The sequence below is a fragment of the Myxine glutinosa genome, chromosome 14, assembly GCF_964187855.1.
Source record: "Myxine glutinosa chromosome 14, kmMyxGlut1.1, whole genome shotgun sequence".
NCBI classification, from domain to species: Eukaryota; Metazoa; Chordata; class Myxini; order Myxiniformes; family Myxinidae; genus Myxine; species Myxine glutinosa.
In genome coordinates, this window is record NC_136274.1 from 52,432,681 (window position 1) to 52,454,929 (window position 22,249).

The 22,249-nt window shown below is 47.0% G+C and overlaps 1 protein-coding gene across 4 annotated transcripts in view; it reads left to right on the plus strand.

The window, feature by feature from the left end:
* Positions 1-22,249, plus strand: part of LOC137439256 (connector enhancer of kinase suppressor of ras 2) — a 231,786-nt gene that overhangs the window by 138,781 nt on the left and 70,756 nt on the right. For all 4 annotated transcript variants that reach the window (XM_078768257.1, XM_078768258.1, XM_078768260.1 and 1 more), the window contains exons 5-7: positions 279-320; positions 2,036-2,155; positions 14,941-15,000. In XM_078768257.1, the coding sequence (XP_078624383.1) occupies positions 279-320; positions 2,036-2,155; positions 14,941-15,000 (222 nt within the window). The remainder of the gene's footprint in view (positions 1-278; positions 321-2,035; positions 2,156-14,940; positions 15,001-22,249) is intronic.

Genomic DNA, 22,249 nt, shown 5'->3' on the forward strand with positions numbered 1-22,249 from the left:
CACTTGTGAGTTGAGGTGTATAGCTCTTCCGGTTTCACATCTCATGTGTAAGCTGTTAACTAATGTCTTTGATTTGATGTATGTCCTGTGCAAAGAGCAACCTTGACATTCATGTTCAGGATTTTTCTGCTGCCTGAACTCCACCCCCAAACGCCCTCCTCTCTTTGTTTGGATTTTGTGGAATTATGATAACATTGGCAGTATATTCGACTTCAGAATTAGCAAAATGATCAATGGCAGACATAGCGACTCACTATATATGGCATCGTGTCTTGCAGGAGACTATGGTATCACAGACCGAGGAACAGATTCTGCAAGTGGTGAGTATTGATCGAGGTTACATGCTTTGGTAAGCTTGGCCTGGTTTGGAAAACGTCCCAGGCATGCTCTTGTAGTGAACATTCAACCACGCCAGCCTTATTGGCAAGACTAAAACTAAAATAAAACCCCAGTTAATACAAAGTTTAAGCAAAAAGCCTTTTAAGGCTATGGCCAGAGCGTTTGCTCTAAGTCTGGGAGGTCGGTGGTTCGAACTCCGGCCGAGTCGTACCAAAGACTTTATATAAATGGTATATGCTGCTTCCTTGCTTGATGCTCAGCATTTAAAAAAGGATAGAGCACAGACAAACTACCATATGTTGGTAATAATAGTGTAGGCTTTCATGAGCTTAATGACCTTTTCCTGCATTGAAGTTCCTTGAAAGGGAATTAATATTATTATTATTATAACATCATCGTTGCAAGGTGCTAATGCCACTGAAGCTTTAATTGGCAAAGGCAGAAATAAAGTCGAACTGCAGTGTTAGAAAGCAATCAGAGAGAGAAGCTGAAAGGAGAAAGGCCAACAAAGACAAATGTAGTTCACAGCCACAGCATATGCAACTAGAAGGGCACTTGGTAGAGAGCATACCTCCGCAAGGCTGAACAGTTTACGCTTTCTATCCACTGATTGGCCTGATCTGGATTCAGACCTGAAGCAATAGCTAATCGGCTTGTTCTTGTCACTTACCCAACTCATCCAGCAAGTTTTGTCGTAATTCGTCCACAACTTTTCGTGATGTCATGCTATTTATCGTTTTTGACCCTATCACTCAATAGTGAAGAATAGTCATCCTTCCGAGGTCGGCAAATTGAGTACCAGCTTGCTGTGATGAATGATCCTGGTGTGTACCCCGGTTTAGAATAGGTACACCGTATCCCTGCACATCGTAAGAGGCGACTTAGGGTTGGCGTCAGGAAGGGCATCCGGCCATAAAAACATTGCCTCAAAAAAACAGGGAACCATGATTGTCATGGGGCCTGCAAGGCTAACCCCCGCTCTAGCAGGGAAAATGGCCTTAAAACGATCATTCATATTCATTCACTCAATAGTGAAGAATCACTGATAAAAATTAAAAAATCTTTGATCAGGATCCGGATTTGAATCTTCACCAAAATCGAATTCCTTGTCACACGCCCAACCTCTCCACCAAATTTCGTCCGAATCTATCCACAACATTTTGAGATATCTCGTTCACAGACAAACAAACAAACAAACAAACAAACAGACAGACTTGGTGAAAACAAACACCTTCCGGGGGCAGAGGTAATTCGGATTATCAGTGGATTAACCACTTGATTGGGATGGTGAATTCAACTGGGAGAGATTACAACCAAAAAAAGAAAGGAATTATCAATCCAGGGAGAGATCTCAACAAGATAAAGCACCATGAGCCATCACCCACATCCAACTGCCGTGTTAACGTTTTCTCCATTGATGACCGTGCACTGCATTGAGGCTCAGAAATCAAAACCAAAAACCCTTTTTGAATGAACCTTTGTCTCCAAATTAAGAAAGCTGTTTAAAGTGGGCTTTTGGTATTTTCAGTTTAATACTATGCTGTAAATGGACCGGAATGAGTCCGAAGGCAATATTTACAGCTTATCGAGCAAACCTTGATGCCCCTTTGCACTCACCCTGAGCTTGCATTATCATTTGCTGGATCTGAATCTTGTTCCGTTATGTGATGTGGAATGGATGCCTGTGTTGCTGCAGTGCAAAACCCTGCTCAGCACTTGTGACCACATGACCAGCCTGACCTCTGACCCCCTGATGACCCAGTCTGCCCACCTGGAAGTAGTTCACCTGGCAGACATAAACCCTTGCGAGGGCCTGGTGAGTTTTGTACAGAGCTGTGAGGCGATTACTTGCTCACTCTTCAAAGAAAACTGGTATCAATAGATGCTCACTTCTGCTAGTTACGACGTCATCGTGCTGTAAGTTTAAGTAAATTGAGACTCGTAGGAAAGATTCATTTGCAGCTGCGGTGTTGGCAATGATGTTATCCTTTTATCTTGAGAAATGGTGCCAAATGAGGCAAGACTCTCTCCCCTGCACTGTTGGATTCTGGTAGCAATGGGTGGCATCCCGTGAGGGTTAATTTATTTGGCAATTCCCGTGCAGTGCCCAAGGCACTGCTTGCATGCTCTGCAAATGATGCCGGCATAAAAATGATACGATTGGTATTGAAGATTATGGTGAGGAGTGTGAGGAAGACAGTGGAGAGGGGTGGGTGATTTGAAAGAGAGTGCAGTGGTTTAGAGAGATAGGAGTTCTGTTTAAGGAAGAAGAGCATTGAGGTCTGTGAAACAAGATTAATATTGCGATTTTGCTCTTTGCAATAATGGAGATTTTAAAGTTGTCAACATGGATAATGGACCTTTGTGTGGGGGGCAGGGGAGTGGAGGTAATTGATCTTTGCTTGTTAATTAAGGAAGAAAGATACAGAAATGAATGTGTCGGATAATGCTGAGAGTTACTATGAAAAATGTAAACGAGAACAGCACTCAGTGCCGTGCATATCTTTTCCAGGCTGAACAGTTTATGTTTTGTATCTCATTGTTAGGCCGGATCTGGATCCAGACTTAACCAAAATCTAATCGGCTTGCTATTGTCACTTACCCAACTCATTCACCGAGTTTCATCATGATTCGTCCGCAACTTTTTGTGATATCATGCTCACAGACACACAAACAGGGGTGAAAACATAACCTCCGTCAACCTTAGGTGGCGGAGGTAAAGAGGCAATGGGAGGGTGGGTGAGAAAGAAGGAATAATGAGTACAGGATTGTGGGAGTCGGTGAGAGGGATGGAAGGGGGGCAGGGGGCGTTCATTCGGCCCAAGGACAGGATGCTTGGCTGCTTTGCTGGATATCACTCCAGCTCTCGTCCCCTGTCTCACTAGCCTTGGTGGCTTTAATGTGCTCTGTTAAATCAATCGGGCTCTGAAGATGGAAGGAAGGGATGTTGGTCAAGGAGGGATCCACAGCAGCTGGCGCAGCGAACGAAGGCAGGATGTTGGCATTTATCCCAGCAAAGTTATTGCTTATGCTTAGGCTGCAGCTTGTCTGTGCATTGGTATGAAGGGAGCTCTCAGCCAAAAGGAATCCGACGCCATATCATGGATTGTTGTTTGCTGAGATGTAACGTTTGCTCTGTCCCTCACACCTCTATCTAAGAAGATTTTGTGTTTTGTCATGGTTATGTCTATTTCGGGGCACCACTCTTGCAATTTACATTATGGAAGAACATCTGTGAAATGGAGAGAGAGAGAGAGAGAGAGAGAGAGAGAGAGAGAGAGAGAGAGAGAGAGAGAGAGAAAAAAAAGAAAAAAAAAGAAGAAGAAGAAGATCATGGCCTTACAAAGTTATGAGCACGAATGTTGCTTCTTCGCTATGCCTTTATTCAAATTCGGTCGAAACTACACTTTTTAAACCTGCTCAGGAATTTGTCCAAGGAGGTCCAGTCCACTGAGGAGGTGGAAGAAGAACCAAATTGTGAAGCGACTCTGAATGTGGCTGTCTGGTTAAATATCCGAATTTTGCTTTGAAAATATCTAAATTTAAATATCTACATTTTAATTTTGTTCAAGTCCTATAATTTCAACCCAGTGAGTTCGAAACCTTTGGGTTTTTTGGTAGGAATGCAATATTATTCGCCGCCATTCTTATCCAAAAGTCGTCGGCATGACGACCGTGCAATGATCCATTGCCCTGTCTCCTGAAAGGCATTAAGGGCAGATGTGAAGTCGGACAACCTGGTGTCTGGCAGATGAGAGCAGCGGCCAAGAGCGAAGATGTAAGTTTAGGAGATCTGGTGCTTTATGTTGGAAAGTCTAACAAAGGAGCCAAAATGGGGCATCACATGATGACCGCATGAAACATTGTTTTATTATGGCCAAGTTATTCATCGATTTTGAGATAACTTCCGCAAAGTGCTTTCCGATGGGTTTTCGTGAATCATTTTTCAGGAATATTCTATTTATTACTGACCGTTATTCTACACTTGGCGACCGAATGAGATCCCTTGAGTTCAGATGAGATGCCAAGGCAGAATTGGCATGCTTTAAAAGCTTTGACTTCCACCTTTCCCTTTTAGTTTTCAAATTGCAGCAAGTTCCCGACGCCCCCATTCCTTTCGCCTCGCTTAGTTTGCCTGCCCGTCGGAATCCGTCTCGGTGCCGATGCCAATCTGCTCCAAGTCCCATTTAATCTAATGACTCCTTTCATAACGTTGTCAACACAGCACCGGGCGGCAAATGAAAATGGTGCAATACAAGGACGAAATCGAGCCACAACATCCATCGTGAATGGCGGTGTTAAGAGGGTCTATTCATTTATTGTTATTAACTCCCTGCCTGACGACCTATATGGAAAATGTTGGTGGTATAATTTTATTTTGTGATGTGTTTTTCTTTGCATATTCGTGTTCGACTCGAGGCAGTTGCGAGTTATTTATACAGAACTTGCTCATTCAATTTTGCATTGGTCTTGAATGTTAAAGTCTGTGGTACACACCAGTGTAAGCGTCACATGTTCAGGGTGTTTAGCAAACTGTTAAATGTTCAAAATGCCGCTAAATTTTCAGAATAACTATTCTGGAAGCATCAACAGCTTAAACTTGCTGGACGACCGCCAGTGATGATGACTTTGCAGCAAGTCAAATTGTATGGATGGATGCAGCAAGATGTATGGATGGATGAATACCTTAATTTTACTGTTAAAGTGTCTCGTTTTGCCTGGTCTTATATATCTTGGGAAGTTATGGAAATTGAGGTGGGATTTACATGGAGGGGTGGGGTCTTTCTCTCTTTAGCTGATGTTTGCCCTAAAACGTTGAACATGATGTTAAAAAAGCATCAAGTCCAACGGCTAGGCATGGGAAGAGATCCTGCTGCTCACTTGGTTTCCCTAGCTGCCTCTCCAGATCTCCTTGTGTGGACCATAGACAGGATTGTAGGCACATCCTATTGGTCAGGATCCTTGTGGCAATAGCCAGTATGGCACATGGTTCCTGCGCACACAACAAAACAGTGAAGAAGTTTATGTTTGAGCATTTCGAATGTGTAACCTCATATTTTTGGTTCTTCATCTTCACAACTCCTGGCCAGAAATTGACGTTTTTCTCAGTATATCCACACTTATTTCATTTCTCCCTGCTTTGTCGTGCACACACCATGCCCAAATTGATTAGGTTACAATTTAATCCGATTTGAGACTCGCTTTGAGGATGATCATCTGATTTGTGAATTATAATTTTATGATTATAGTTTCCACGTCATCAAAGATTCATTGGAATACTAGTCTCTTTGATGGTGTCAGTGGACAAAGTGAATGATGAATGAGGTGCGACTGACTTTTGACTCATTTATCCTTCGTCGGAGCATAATTACTCCAAACATTCGCCGTGGCCCATTTCACATCAGTAAACACACCCTTATCAATTACCTACTGTATATACTGCACATTTTGTAAGAGTGGTGTGTTGTTTGTTATTACCTCTATATGCGAGTTTCAGAAAGTGGAATCGCAGGTCTCTATCCATGTGTGTGTGTGTGTGTGTGTGTGTGTGTGTGTGTGTGTGTGTGTGTGTTATGTGTGGTGTGTGGTGTGTTATGTGTGTTGTGTTATGTGTGTTGTGTTATGTGTGTTATGTGTGTTATGTTTGTGTCGTTGGTTGTTATTTCCAGATGCGGGTCTCAGAAGGTGGAACAGAACCCTCTCAAGTCTGTGTTTGCCTCTAAATCTTGTGTCCCAAACCCATACCTCTCTGTACCCACCATACCCAGTCGTACCCAGCTGCTCCTGGACTCCGTGTCCTTTCCTCCTGACAAGGTGGAAAAGTTTCTGTCAAACCTCGACTCTGATTCTGCAAATGGACCTGACGGCATCAGCCCACGGGTCCTAAAATCCTGTTCTTCCGCTCTTTCACTCCCTCTCTCTGTTCTCTTCACCCTCTCTTTTGCTCAAGGTCAACTGCCATCTGCTTGGAAATCAGCCAACATCACCGCTTTACACAAAAAGGTGCAAAAACAGATCCTAGCAACTACAGACCAATCAGCCTTCTCCCAATTATCAGCAAAGTCATGGAATCCATCATTGCTTTGGATATGAAATCTTTCCTCTTCTCCAATGGCTTGATCTCTGATCATCAATTCGGTTTCAGACCAGGTCACTCTACTCTGGACATGCTGCTTCTGCTGTCTCATCAATGGATGGAGGTCCTCAATGCCAAACAGGAAATTAGAGCTGTCTCCCTTGACATATCACGTGCCTTCGATACGATCTGGCACCCCACTCTGCTCACCAAACTCTCCTCCTTTGGTATCCATGGAAATCTCCACGCATGGCTGGCTGACTTCCTATCTAGTCGTAGTCAACGTTTCACCCTGAATGGGTTTCTCTCATCTCCTCTTCCTGTTCAGGCTGGAGTTCCCCAAGGCAGTGTTCTGGGCCCTGTGCTTTTTCTGGTCTTCATCAATGATCTCTCTGACTCTCTTGAAAATCCTCTGTATCTCTTTGCTGATGACTCCACTCTCTGCCGCTCCATTCCTCATCCCTCAGATCGGCAGTCTGCAGCCTCCTCACTCTCTGCAGACCTGGACAAAATCACAGACTGGGCAAACAAGTGGAACATGCCTTTCAATCCTGACAAATCTCACACCCTTACGATGTCTCTCCGAAAAGACCGACTGGACAACCCTCCCATCTACTTTTTGAATAATCCTCTCCAAGAAGTTCTGTCACTCAAGCTTTTGGGTCTCACTATCTGCCATGATCTTTCCTGGGAAAACCACATTTCCAAGCTGGCCTCCAAAGCCAGTCGCCGACTGGGCATCCTCCGTCGTGCGAAGTCCTTCCTTGGCACACCTGAGCTCCTCACCACATACAAGGCTTTCATCCGCAGCTCAATGGAGTCCTGCTCTCCCCTTTGGGCTGGTGCTCCTGCCTCACACCTAGCTCGTCTTCACGCTGTTGAAACCAAAGCGTTCAGAATCATTGGAATCTCCCGCGATGACGCTATCTCCGAGGGCCTTTCACTTACTCACCGCAGGCAGGTTGGTGGTCTTTCCGTCTTCTACCGACTCCTCTCTGGCCTTGCTCCCCCAGCTCTCTCTGGGCTCTGTCCCCCAAATATTCCTACAGGTCGCACAAGATCTGCCTGCAACCTTCTTATGGTTAAACTGCCAAAATCAAGACTCTCTGCTCACCTTCACTCCTTCATTCCTCTTTTCTCCCGCCTCTGGAACAAACTCGCTCACTCTCTTCAATCCCACTCCTCCCTCCAGGTCTTTAAAACAGCTGTTCACCACCATCTCTTATCTTCCCCCATCCAAAACCTTGATCTTTTCTATCCCTGCTAATTTCACCCCAAATCCTCTTTTTTGAAATACCAACTTATTTCCTGGAAGTCCTTGGTGTCCTTGCGTTTTATACCTATCCTGCCTCCCCCGAAGCCCTCTCCCTCCCACACAGCTCCCGATGTCCCTGCTCTCAAATGTTGTGTTTGTGTTCTTTCCCTTCTCTCCCCATCTTGTCTGCCACTCCCCTTTTTATATACTTTGTTTGCTTGTTTGTTTGATTTGTTTGTTTGATAAATGTTAGCTCTTTCACGAGCCTCGATTCTGTATACAAAAAAAAAAAAAAAAAAGTCTTGACGTATCCACCTTTGTGTGTGTGTGTGTGTGTGTGTGTGTGTGTGTGTGTGTGTGTGTGTGTGTGTGTGTGTGTGTGTGTGTGTGTGTGTGTGTGTGTGTGTGTGTGTTTATGTGTGTATGCATGCAAGTTGTTTTTGCCTGCTGTCCCCACGCGTGGGTGGGCCTCAGGAGATGGAAAGGACATCTACCGGGTCTCAAAGTATTCACCTCTGTTAGCGTGTGTATGTGTGTGTATGTGGGTGAGTGCATGTTCGTGGGTGTACGTACATAGTGTGTGTGCATTTGTGCACAATATGCACATGTGTATATAACGCATAAAATTAATGTGTGCATACAATACACAGCATATGATGTGACGCAAAACAAAGCAAAGCCAAAAGCAAAAGCAAAGCCAAAGGCAAAGCAAAACCAAAGGCAAAACCAAAGCCAAACGTGTATAAACCATAATCGTGCATGTGTATGTGCAAATCACGACCCATGCATGTGTGTGTTCTTTCTGTGTGAATTGTAAGTTATGTATTTGTAAATGAAATGGAAAACCAAATTCTGCATTGGAGTCATCAGAAGGAACCAGAAGTAAAGAGCAAAGATGGAGTAATCAGGCGGAACCTGGATAGTATTCGGGTCTCAGCTGTTACTTATCTACCCTCAAACCTATCCAGGCGCAGCCAAGCGAACTTTTCTGAAAAATTTCTGCAAGAATTCACTTCTCCTAAGACAGATAGATAAGGAAAGACAGAAATAAAGAAGAAGCAAGAATTAGAATGAATAAAGAGAAATATGAAAAAGTCGAAAGAAATGTGAAAGGAACTGTTAGGAATATCCCAGATAGATAGATTTCAGCAGTTCTTGCTCACGCAAAAACGCAGCAATAGTTTCAAGCTACCAGAAGTCCATCAGCGGGGAAGCACAGTCCACACACCATCTCTTAAACGAACCACCTTTCGAGGCCATTTTTCCCCGCAGAGCAGGGGTTGGACTTTTTCTGACACCGTGGTCCCCTTTTTGAAGCAATGTTTTATGGCCAGATGCCCTTCCTGCCGCCAACTTTGTTAGTCGCCTCTTGCGACACACAGGGAATTACCAGTGAACTGGTGCTCAATTTGCCAACCTCGGAAGAATGACAGGCTGAGTCAACCCCCCGGGTGTTAATTCAGCAATCAACTGGGATTCAAACCCAGGATCCTAGGATCCCAAGCCGGCACCCTAACCGCTAAGCCAACACCAGGCTTAGCATCGGGATATGGTACAATCATAATGCAACGGAAACCCAAATACTGTATAGGAGTCATCAGACGGAACCAGAAGTAAAGAGCAAAGATGGAGTCGTCAGGAGGAACCTGGATAGGATTCAGGTTTCAGCTTAAATTTAATTGTACATGGTGGCCTGAAAGTCGCTTTATCCCCGCTGCATTGTCTAGATTTCAGGGTTTTTGGATGAATGAGCCATCTATCAAAGCTCAGACGCACGGAATGTGGTGTTCTGGTTGAAGGAAAATCCACATTTCACATTGGAATTGGAGCATCATCCTCCTCATGCAATTATATTGGCAGGAATGACCTCGATACATTCATTTGGTCCCGATTTTTGATGGGCCGGTAAATGGTGTAGCTTAAGAGCATGTGATAAAAAACTATCTGGTACAACAAATTGTTACTGCGGGAATAGCTGGATGTGTCTGGTTTCAAGAATATGGCGCACTTGCTTATTTTGAGTTGCATGTTCAGGACTATCTCAATGAAACATTCCTTCAATGATGGATGGTACATGGATCACCAACATCACCAACTCCTCTACCATAGCCACCAGATCTACATAGTCCAGATCTAACGACACCAGACAACTCTGGGTGGCTTTATCAATGAGAAAGTGTCGACAAACCGGTATAGGCTGATTGAAGGATTGCACGCTGCAGTAACCTCTTTCGCACCTGTGACTCCACAAATGCTACACAATATGTGTAAGAAGACTTGGTGACAAATTCAGTGGTGCAAGGAGAATGATGGAACACATGCAGATACAATTACTGATTCATTATCGTAAGTACTGCACAATAAAACCTGTATATTAAGAATGTGCTTTAAGGGTAAAGCGACTTATAGGCCACCTTGTACATTAATTACTTCGATATTGGCCCAAGATGAATCACAATTCCAATTCCCAGGGTTCCGACGAAGGAATCCATAAGTGAACCACGGCAACATTGCCGTGGTGCACCCCCGACCTCAAGCAAGGGGATGAGGCCATTTAACTCATCATTGCCTTGGTGCACTCTTGGGTGAATTTTTGCTACAGCTTTAAACATCAGTCTTCTTGATGGTTTACTAAAGTCTAAACAACTCCGATCCTGATTGGAAGACCCAACTTGTTAGTTGATAACATCCATTGGTTTTCCATATTAAGCCTTCAACTTTAATGTGTGTGATGATGTTGGAAATAATTCCCCCATGGTTTAAAAAATAATTTATTTGCCATTTATAATGTGTAAAAGCTGTCAGATAGTTGCACTCTTCTTTGATCAAGATTTCCTCCTTTCAGGAGGGCATTGTACCAATAAGAGTCATTTTTGGAGATCAAAAGAGTTTATAATAATTTGTCAATAGCCATTTTTATGTCCCCACAGTCGAAGGCCAGAGGCATTATGTTTTCGGGTTGTCCGTCCATTGCCAAATAATATTGCTATCCTGAGTTAATTGCCAAACAGCAAGTACAAAGTTTCCTTTATGTTTCACATGACCTTTAATAGAGATCAAACATTACAGTCGGTTGACATCTGACACTGGTGAAGGCAGATCCATCGACGCATTCACGTCAAATTATATTTTGTAATGCTCTTTTGTTTTTATTTTATTTTCTTCTGTTTAAAAATGTTTTTATTTTATTATCATATCAGGCTTATGGAGCTTGTACATGAATTACATACAGGACAAAGATATATGGCACTTGAACCTCAATTTGTTTATTTTTCTAAATTACAGCTTTATTGAGAAGCAAAATGCTTATTGCATTTCAGCTCACATGTATGGTTGTTTGGTTTGGGTTGTGTTTTTGGGCCAAAGGGGGGAACAGTCAGGCACATTAAGCAAGGGAATGAACGGACAGGAAAAAGGAGATAGAGCGAAGGAAACTCATTAACCGACAGGTAAGAGGGTTGGGCTTTGGTCGGGTTAATGGTGGTATTGTAGCGGCTACCGCTGGGTTTTCACAATCGCCTTGCACCTATCAAGGACGCGGAGCGATCACCATGCCGGGCTCGTCCAGGACGCCCGGGCAGGCCCGCGCTCAACTTGCCAGGCCTCGGTCGGGACGCCCGGGCATGCCCGGGCAGGCTCGCCCTCAACTTGCCAGGCCGCAGCCAGGACGCTGGGCCACGCCCCCTCTCGCCTTTCCTGGGCAAACGCTCCGGGATAATATGTATATATATTGCTGCCCGATAAACGGGCTTTTCAGAGTGCCTGAGTGTTTGGTTTGATTAAAGCAACTCGGATGAATTCCAGTTTTTTGTCGCGTCCATTCTTCCGATCGACGTGGGAGCCCCAGCTCCTTCATTGATGACCTACCGACATGGACACGGCAGTCGCCCTTAAACTGCCTACCTTCTGGGAGGCTCACGCGGCGGTTTGGTTCGCACAGGCGGATTCCCTGTTCGCCCTGCGAGGCATCACGGCCGATGACACCCGCTTCCACCATGTGGTAGCAGCGCTCGGTTCGGCCACCGCGGCCCGCGCCCTGAGCCTCCTCGAGAGCCCGCCAGCCGCTGACAAATACGGCGCGATTAAGAAGCTTCTCCTCGACGCTTTCGCCCTCCCATCGGCGGAACGCGCACGGCGCCTGCTCGACCTGCCCGAGCTCGGCGACACACGCCCTTCCGAGCGAATGGACTACATGCTTTCACTGCTCGGCGAGCACTCTCCGGCATTCCTGTTCCGGGAGCTGTTCCTCCGTCAGCTGCCTAACCCGGTACGCCTCGCCCTGGCAAGCACGACGATCACAGATCCCCGGGCCCTTGCCAGAGAAGCCGACAAGATCTCCGCCGTAGGTCAGCGCATCGCAGCGGCGACATGGGACCCACCGCCGTCCGACGCAACACCCATGGCGCCCGAGCACCCGGCACGGTCGACGACCGAACTGCCGACGCAATTGGCGGCCGCTACACCGAGCCGACCACCTCCAGCACGACGACCGGGGCCTCCACCTGACCAAGCGTGGTGTTACTATCATGCCAGGTTCGGACAGAAGGCCCGGACATGCCGACCCCCGTGCACCTTCGGCAGGCCGGGAAACGGCCGGGCCGGCGTTCATTACCAGCCATGAGCGCCGGCCACACGGGCAACTTACTGTTCATCATGGATAAAGCGTCCGGACGGCGCTTCCTGTGCGACACCGGCGCCCAACTGAGCGTCATACCCGCCTCTGACCAGGACAGGCAGTCCGCGGTATGCGGCCCCTCTACGAAGCCCTCCGGGGCAAGCCGGCCAAGCACGACATCGCCTGGTCCGCAGCAATGGATGCGGCCTTCCAAAGCTCAAAGCGGGGCCTCGCCGACGCAACACTGCTCGCTCACCCGGTGCTCAACGCTCCCATCGCCCTCACCACGGATGCCTCCGACTACGCGGTGGGCGCCGTACATGAGCAATGGGTGAACGGGGTTTGGCAGCCACTCACTTTTTTCAGCCGGCAGCTCCGGCCGAACGAGCTCAAATACAGCACGTTTGACCGGGAGCTCCTCGGTCTACACCTGGCCGTCCGCCATTTCTGCCACCTCCTGGAGGGCCGACCTTTCACGGCGTTCGTCGACCACAAGCCGTTGGTTTACGCCATGGCCAAGGTCACGGAGCCGTGGTCGGCCCGCCAACAGCGCCACCTCTCCGCCGTGTCGGAGTTTACCACGGACATCCGGCACGTCGCCGGCAAAAACAACGCCGTGGCCGACTGTCTTTCCCGGGCCAGCGTGAACGCGGTCCACCTGGGCGTGGACTTTGCGCTTATGGCGGCGGACCAAACCACCGACACCACGGTGCAAGCCCTCCGGGCGGCGGACACGGGCCTCCGCCTGGCCGACATCCCCTTCGCGGACACTGTCCTGCTCTGCGACGTCTCCCAAGGCCTGCCTCGCCCCATCGTGCCCGTCACCTGGCAACGCCGCATCTTCGCCTCCCTCCACGGCCTTTCCCACCCGGGCCGGAAAGCTTCCCAGAAGCTGGTGTCGGCGCGATTCGTCTGGCACGGCCTTCGTCGGGACGTCCGCGATTGGACCAGCACCTGCACGGCCTGCCAACGGGCCAAGGTCCACCGACACACCCAGGCCCCGCTGGCACCTTTCACCGTGCCCGAACGACGTTTCGACCACGTCAACGTGGATCTGGTGGGCCCCCTCCCCCCGTCACGGGGGTTCACACACCTGCTCACCATGGTGGACAGGACCACCAGGTGGCCGGAGGCCGTTCCCCTCGTCTCCACCACCACCGCCGACGTGGCGCAGGCTTTCATCGCCACCTGGGTCGCCCGCTTCGGCGCACCGGCGGACATCTCGTCAGACCGCGGACCACAGTTCACCTCCGAGCTGTGGGGCGCGGTCGCCCGCAACCTGGGGGTCAAGCTCCACCGTACTACGGCCTACCACCCCCAAGCAAACGGGTTGTGCGAGCGATTCCACCGCTCCATGAAGGCCGCGCTCATGGCCGGCCTTCAAGACGGCGGTTGGGCCGACCGGCTGCCGTGGGTCCTTTTGAGCCTCCGCACGGCCCCCAAGGAGGACCTCCAGGCATCCACCGCCGAGCTGGTCTATGGCCAGGCGCTACGCGTCCCGGGCGAATTCGTGCCCGACGCTACCAGTCCCTGGTCCGCAGCTCACCAGCGCTCGGACCTCCAGGAGGCCGCCCGACGGTTTGCCCCCGTGCCAACATCCCACCACGGTGACCCCCAGTCCTACGTCACCCCAGCACTTCGCACAGCGGAGTATGTTTTTGTGCGTCACGACGCACATCGGGGGCCACTCCGGCCGCCGTACGACGGGCCCTTCCGGGTGCTGCGACGGGACGACAAGTCGTTCGTCATCGACATCGGCGGCAGGTCGGACCGGATTGCGGTGGACCGCCTCAAGCCGGCGCACGTGGACGTCGACCACCCACCACGGGTGGCCCTTCCGCCGCGGCGAGGCCGCCCCCCATCCACGGTGCCCCCCACTCGACCGCCCACCACCACACCGGACCCCCTCCCATGACCCGCCAGGGGTCGCTTCGGCCGGGTCATCAGGACCCCCCTCAAATTGACCCTGCCGGTGAAAGTCGATTCTGGGGGGACGTGTGTAGCGGTGTAGGGCAGGCTCGCCCTCAACTTGCCAGGACGCTGGGCCACGCCCCCTCTCGCCTTTCCTGGGCAAACGCTCCGGGATAATATGTATATATTATATTGCTGCCCGATAAACGGGCTTTTCAGAGTGCCTGAGTGTTTGGTTTGATTAAAGCAACTCGGATGAATTCCAGCTTTTTGTCGCGTCCATTCTTCCGATCGACGTGGGAGCCCCAGCTCCTTCAGTATAAATGATTGCGCGCATGGATGGGGAATTACAAACTGACTGACTCAATTCTCACACTTGTATAACACGCAGACTGGTATGAAGAAAGGTTCTCCAGCCATTCTCAACACAGCACGTTTGGACAGAGTGGGAAAAGAAGGAGAAGTCCACAGGAGATGTTATTGTCCAGTGCACGTCATGGTAGTGATTACGACTACCATGCAATAAGTTGCATTCGGGACAAATCCATGTTAGGTGTTTATGCCCTTGCACACGGTGTAGAATCTCAGGTCGAGTAATTGCGTCTGGAGGAGAGTACCATCCAATTACGCCTGTAATTAGCGGCAAGTCTCTCCGCTGGGTTTCCTATTAATTAGCAAGGTTTAATTGATAAGGGTGGTGCCGGCGTATGCACGTCTCTGATAGTAGGGTGTCTCTTTCCCCAGGGCCTCTACATCAAGTCCACGTACGATGGGCTTCACGTTATTACCGGCACTATGGAGAACGTGAGTGATACCAAATGCACATCACCCATGGCAGCTGTTCCACCCATGCCTGCTTTTGTTCACCGCGTTACTCATACGTGCTCAACCTGTGTCTGCTGTCCCACATCCATTTGAGGTCATTTCTACTTTACTTAATTTAATTTTAGGCTTGATACAAAAAGGTGGCATCTATGACTCCTGCTACTTTGGTTACACATGCCGGACACAAAACATTCTTCGTTTGCTCTCTGTTGAAATTAAATAAATTCCAGCCATGAAAACAGGCCTTTGTGGTCTTTAACAGCTCTAATAAGAAACGTGCTTTCAACACGTTTCCATTTTGAGACGCAAGTGGTATTCCATTGCATTGCATTGTGTTGCGTGTAGAATGCCGTAAATATATATTTTTAATGCCCATGGACAGCGTCGGGTTGTGGATGTATTTTGGCATAGTTCCGACTTTTGGTTCTGAGAATCATTTTCATGATAAGAATTCTGTTGGAAGAACTTGCAGGTGGATATGTATCATCACTCTCTCGGCAGCTCTCCCAGAACATTTGCTTCTCAACAACCCCTCCCCTACACCCCCCACCCCCACCCTCCCTTCGACTCCCATTAATGCAGCTTTTTCACCCTCTGCAGCTGTTCCTTTGAACCCTCGCCACGCTCACAGGCAAGCCTGGCCTATCCAACTCTCCATATTTGCAAATGTCTGCCAAGATACAGAACAAACTTTTTGTTGTTGTACTTCCCCACCTGTGTACACACACGCGCATACTTGGGCCACAGAGTCTGCACTTCCCACCACAATTCCTTGTTGGTATCTCTAATCCGCCTTTTCATCGCAGTAAAAGCACATCAAGCATCACAGACTTTGAAGCTCACGGGCATCCAATAATCAGTCTCGCTGACTAATCCCTGAGCAAGTATGGTCAGATCTATGACCTGGTGAACGTCGCATTTTACTTTTGATGTCTCCACTAATGAAATGTTCATCCAAATTTTGCTGACGTGCGTCACCGCTATCTTGTTTTACTAAGTAATATATGGATCGCCAAGCCCAGCCCTCCTCTTTTGGCTGTGAGCAGTTGTCTTTGAACTGGTTCAGCAATTTGGGTCAACACTTTGACACACTTCTTGTCAAGCTTATGTTACAGTATGTATTACGACCTTTTAAGCTTTTAAAAGGAAAGTGGTTTTATGCTGGAGAAGATCTGCATCTCCACATCCATTAAAATGGTAGATTTCAAACATGAGAAACACCCGCTCGACACCTGATTTTTTTTGGGTGGGGGGGAGGTGGATATTTCAGTATTTCATTTTTTAATTAATTTGTAAAAAATTCCCCAAAAAATATACCACTTTGACATTATGGGGTACAAGTGAGATACCTGTGCTACGCACGGGTGGGAGGCCAGAAGCAAACAGGCAATGCAGATATGGCAAATGCTAAAGCATGAAACCAATAAATTCCACATTCCTGTAGCACCCTCAGTCGCACGTCAGACATGGACGGCAAGTTCGTGAAGGACTTCCATGAAAAACGTACCTGTTCGCAAACAAACGGTACATTCACGTATAGAAACATCGATCGTGGGTCCGTGGCGAATCTGCATATGGCGATCCGCGAAGTTCACGTTCAGAAAGTAGAAACCATCACGGCATGTCGTCATTTTCTTGAACTCGATATCTCTTTTTTCATTCCAAACAACATAACTCCAATCACAAATTAATCACAAAATAAACTTTTAACAACATTATCAATGTTTCCTTCATTGTAAAAACTACCAAGTCAACAGTTAAAAGGATTTTGAGCCGATAGGTGGTACAGCCTTGGCAAGATCGATGGAGACAGCGATCTGTTAGCCTATACACCGCCCAAATAGCTATGTGGAATTCTCTCATGTAGAGATTAAACTCACGTCGTTTGAACTTTGGCCGAGGTCATTATTTACTTTTAATGATGTTTATATACGAATCAAAAAGAAGACAATTGGTTTTGGGTCGTCCTTTACGCATATCTCGTGGGATTGTGAGTTGGAGAGAAGACCGTGATGGCGGGGAGGGGGTTGGCATTCTCTCAAGCAGGGATTCAACCCATGTCCTTATAAAAGGTCTTTGTCCGACGTCACCGAGTCCGATCGGTTCAGCCGACCGGTGCAGCCGTGCAGCGATCGGTGCAGCCGTTTGTGCGGCACCCTGGAAAATAACGTTATGCGGGAGTCAAAACCTGAAATTGCTGGAGGCCAAAGCTGAAATTGGAAAAACAATAGAGCCTATTTTACTCCAGGAGATCCCAGGATTACCCACCCAAAATATCGTTGCGATCGGTTCAGCCGTTTTTTGCGGTACCTTTGAACGGACGGACATTTGGTGAATTATAGTAAGATTATGTGCAGACCAGTGACAAAAGAAATTCAATTCAATCCATTTTAAATTCAGGCTGTAAAACAACAAAATGTGAAAAAGTCAAAGGGTGTGAATGCTTACTTTAGGCACTGCACATACATACATACATACATACATACATACATACATACATACATACATACATACATACAGGGTGTTTCAAAAAGATTGATACAACTTTGGCTTCCGCCATTTCTTTGTTTTTTGACCTATATCGTTTTCCTTTTCAGGGTTTGGTGGTGTTATCGTGCTATTTGTTCCCTGGGATTTCTAGCTCCATAGCTCAACTATGCCATTGACAGTGAAGCAGAAGACAAAAGTGGTGGCTCTGTGGTATGAGACTAAATCATATGTAGACACCCGTCGGATGTTCTGCCGGGAATACGACATCAGAACACGTGGTATACCCACAAATTGTGCCATTCCACGTATTGTGAAACATTTTGAGCACAAGGGTACAGTGCACAACCAGATCAAGGGCAACAGTGGCAGGCTAGCATCAGTAACCAAGAGCCAAGCTAACATCGACGCCATGCGGGATTCTGCAGTGGACAGGCCCAAGAAGTCCCACCTCCGGCGCTCCCAGGAGCTGGGCATCAAACTAACATCAGTCTGGCGTATCCTCACTGAGGAACTGAAGCTTTTCCCATACATCATCTCTATTAGGCATAAACGGAGTCAAGATGACATGAGAAGGAGACTTGATATGTGCAATTGGCTCAGTGACAGGATGGATCAACCTGATGTGGTTCAGTGATGAAGCCCATTTCCACTTGAACGGTGCCATCAACAGCCACAACAACATTTTCTGGGGGGCAGAACCACCTGAGACCTACAGGAAAGTTGGACAGAACTTTGGAGTCAGGATCAATGCCTGTCTGAACCGTGGAAGGGCACGCATCAAGAACGTCAATTACAAGGATTTTGCGTAAATGCCAATTTCAGACCTTGGCCTCTCACTAACTCCAGCAGTGACCTACTGCAATAGCAATCAGTGATAGAAAATACCATGTCAAAAGCTTTCAATAAATGTTTGGTTCACGTTCCTGAGGTTTTTGTTTCCTTTTAAAATCAACGTTTAAAGTTGTATCACTCTTTTTGAAACACCCTGTGTATACATGCATATATACAGAGAATTACCTTATTTAAATTAGTAGGATTTCCCTCCCCTAGCTTTCCCTCCCCTAGCTTTCCCTCCCCAACTACGTGTACCCTTCACCCTTTCCCTTCCTAATTCCACCACCCTCCATATCCTTTCCCTGCCCAACTACTACTACCCTCCATACTTTCCCTCCCCAACGACATGTACCATTCAACATTTCTCTCTCCATCTCCACCACCCTTAAACCCTACCCTCCCCAACTCCACCACCCTCCATCCTTTCCCTCCCCAACAACATGTGCCCTTCAACTTTTCCCTTCTTAATTCCACCACTCTCCATCCTTTCCCTCCACAACTACATGTACCCTTCACAATTTTCCTTCCTAATTCAACCACCTTCCATCCTTTGCATCCCCAACCCTTATTTCCCATACTTCCACTCCCATCTTCCTATCCTCATGTGATGCGTGAATTATCTTTGATTATTACACCTTGTACTGCAACAGTACATTGAGTACAGTAAACAAGAGACATTTAATTCTTTTTCTTACAAAATTGTTGAACCATTAACTGTGATGTCCTGTTTATGGTTAAAACACAAGGAGCAGTCCATTGTTTTTTGATATAAACTGCCCCTTATGTCATAACAGGATTTGATGATTGCACTGATCGATCATGCTCCTTATAGTCTAATTAACAACGGCACAAAGATTGTTCATTTATACCGTAATTTTTATCTTGTGGTTTATGACCTGTTATATTGGTTTCATGTCATGCAATTTGGGAAGTGTATAGCGTACAGTGTATTTCATTTTTCACCATTGATATTGGCATTTAGCCTAAAGATTTGAGCCCTGCCTTTTTAGTGGCTTTTTGTCCCCCGTCGCTCAGCGGAGCGAAAGGGGGACTATGGCTTTCCCCTCCGTCCGTATGTCCGTCCGTCCATCCGTCCGTCCGTGCGTGCGTGTGTGCGTGCGGCGGGCGTGCGGGCATGCGTGCGTGCGTAAGCGAAGGACCGCATTCGAATTTGGTGTGTGGGTGCAACCCACGTCAAAATCCAAGATGGCCGCCGCCATGTATGTCTGATGCCATGTATGTCTGAACCTTGTAACCTGCATATCTTGAAAAATAAGCGAAGTACCAACTTCTAATCTGGTATGTGGGTGTATCTAGGCATAAGGAAGAACGCTATTGAAAATTGGGGCGCCACGTCAAAATCTAAGATGGCCGCCGCCATGTATGTCTGAACCTTGTGAGATGAATATCTTGAAAAATAAGCGAAGTACCAACTTCTAATTTGGTGTGTGGGTGTATCTCGGCATAAGGACGAAAGCTATTGAAAATTGGGTCGCCATGTCAAAATCCAGGATGGCCGCCACCATATATATGTCTGAAACTTGTGAGCGAAATATCTCGAAAAATAAGTGAAGTACCAACGTCTAATCTGGTGTGTGGGTGTATCTAGGCACAAGGAAGAACGCTGCTTAAAATCGGGTCGCCACGTCAAAAGCCAAGATGGCCGCCGCCATGTATGAATATCTTGAAAAATAAGCAAGGTACCAACTTCTAATTTGGTGTGTGGGTGTATCTCGGCATAAGGAAGAATGCTTTTGAAAATTGGGTCGCCACGTCAAAATCCAAGATGGCCGCCACCATATATATGTCTGAACCTTGTGAGCGAAATATCTTGAAAAATAAGCGAAGTACTAACTTATAATGTGGTGTGTGGGTGTATCTAGGCACAAGCAAGAACGATGTTTAAAATTGGGCCGCCACGTCAAAATCCAAGATGGCCAAGCCATGTATGTCTGATGCCATGTATGTCTGAACCTTGTAACCTGCATATCTTGAAAAATAAGCGAAGTACCAACTTCTAATCTGGTGTGTGGGTGTATCTAGGCATAAGGAAGAACGCTATTGAAAATTGGGTCGCCACGTCAAAATCCAAGATGGCCACCGCCATGTATGTTTGAACCTTGTGAGATGAATATCTTGAAAAATAAGCGAAGTACCAACTTCTAATCTGGTGTTTGGGTGTATCTCGGCATAAGGACGAACGCTATTGAAAATTGGGTCGCCACGTCAAAATCCAAGATGGCCGCCACGATGTATGTCCGACACTTGTGAGATGAATATCTTGAAAAATAAGCGAAGTACCAACTTCTAATTTGGTGTGTGGGTGTATCTCGCCATAAGGAAGAAGGCTATTGAAAATTGGGTCGCCACGTCAAAATCCAATATGGCCGCCACCATATATATGTCTGACCCTTGTGAGCGAAATATCTTGAAAAATAAGCGAAGTACCAACTTCTAATCTGGTGTGTGGGTGTATCTAGGCATGAGGAAGAACGCTATTGAAAATTGGGTCGCCATGTCAAAATCCAAGATGGCCGCCGCCATGTATGTCCGAACCTTGTGAGATGAATATCTTGAAAAATCAAGCGAAGTACCAACTTCTAATTTGGTGTGTGGGTGTATCTCGCCATAAGGAAGAACGCTATTGAAAATTGGGTTGCCACGTCAAAATCCAAGATGGCCGCCACCATATATATGTCTGAACCTTGTGAGCGAAATATCTTGAAAAATAAGCGAAGTACCAACTTCTAATCTGGTGTGTGGGTGTATCTAGGTACACGGAAGAACGCTGTTTAAAATTGGGTTGCCACGTCAAAATCCAAGATGGCCGCCACCATATATATGTCTGAACCTTGTGAGCGAAATATCTCGAAAAATAAGCGAAGTACCAACTTCTAATCTGGCGTGTGGGTGTATCTAGGCACACGGAAGAACACTGTTTAAAATTGGGTCGCCACGTCAAAATCCAAGATGGCCGCCGCCATGTATGTCTGAATCTTGTGAGAAGAATATCTTGAAAGATAAGCGAAGTACCAACTTCTAATTTGGTGTGTGGGTGTATCTCGGCATAAGGAAGACCGCTATTGTAAAGTGGGTCGCCACGTCAAAATCCAGGACGGCCGCCACCATATATATGTCTGAACCTTGTGAGCGAAATATCTTGAAAAATAAGCGAAGTACCTTCTGGTGTGTGGATGTATCTAGGCATAAGGAAGAACGCTATTGAAAATTGGGTCGCCACGTCAAAATCCAAGATGGCCGCCTCCATGTTTGTCTGACCCTTGTGAGTGAAATATCATATCATAGCATGTTTTCTGTGTGTTCCACTTTGTCAACTCACATCACTTCCCCGACGGGGGACCTCGGCGTAACGCTTGTAACATTTAACATTAACATTTTAACAAAAATGAAGGCATCACTGACTAGTGTAGCTTCCCAGCAAGCAGGTTCATGTGTGACGATTTGACTGATCTTCACCTGGGATTTGTGCAAGTTGTTTGTCACTTCTAATGCTATTCTGACATTCATTGGTGGATGTTGAAGAGGCTCTCTCAGTACTTTTTGAAAAGAGGAAGCAATTGTGTGCTGGGACCCCGACCAAATTCTAAATTGTTGCCCTGATGTACAGGAGGCACTATATCGATGACATAGCCCTGCCCAGGAAAATGATGCAATCACCGGACAGGTACTGCGATGATAACGTTTCATAGATAAGACAAAGTACACAACTTTTTTACTTCTCTCTTGCTCAGTTTAATTCTCTGTTGCATTGTCTGAGCTTTTGCAGCAGTCTTTCCCACTTCTGCACTTGCAGAGCAAAATACCCTAAAGCTGATGCACTCTTGTTACACATACACATCCGTTTCTACCTGAGGGTTAACTTCAGTCGAGGGTGGTAACGTTC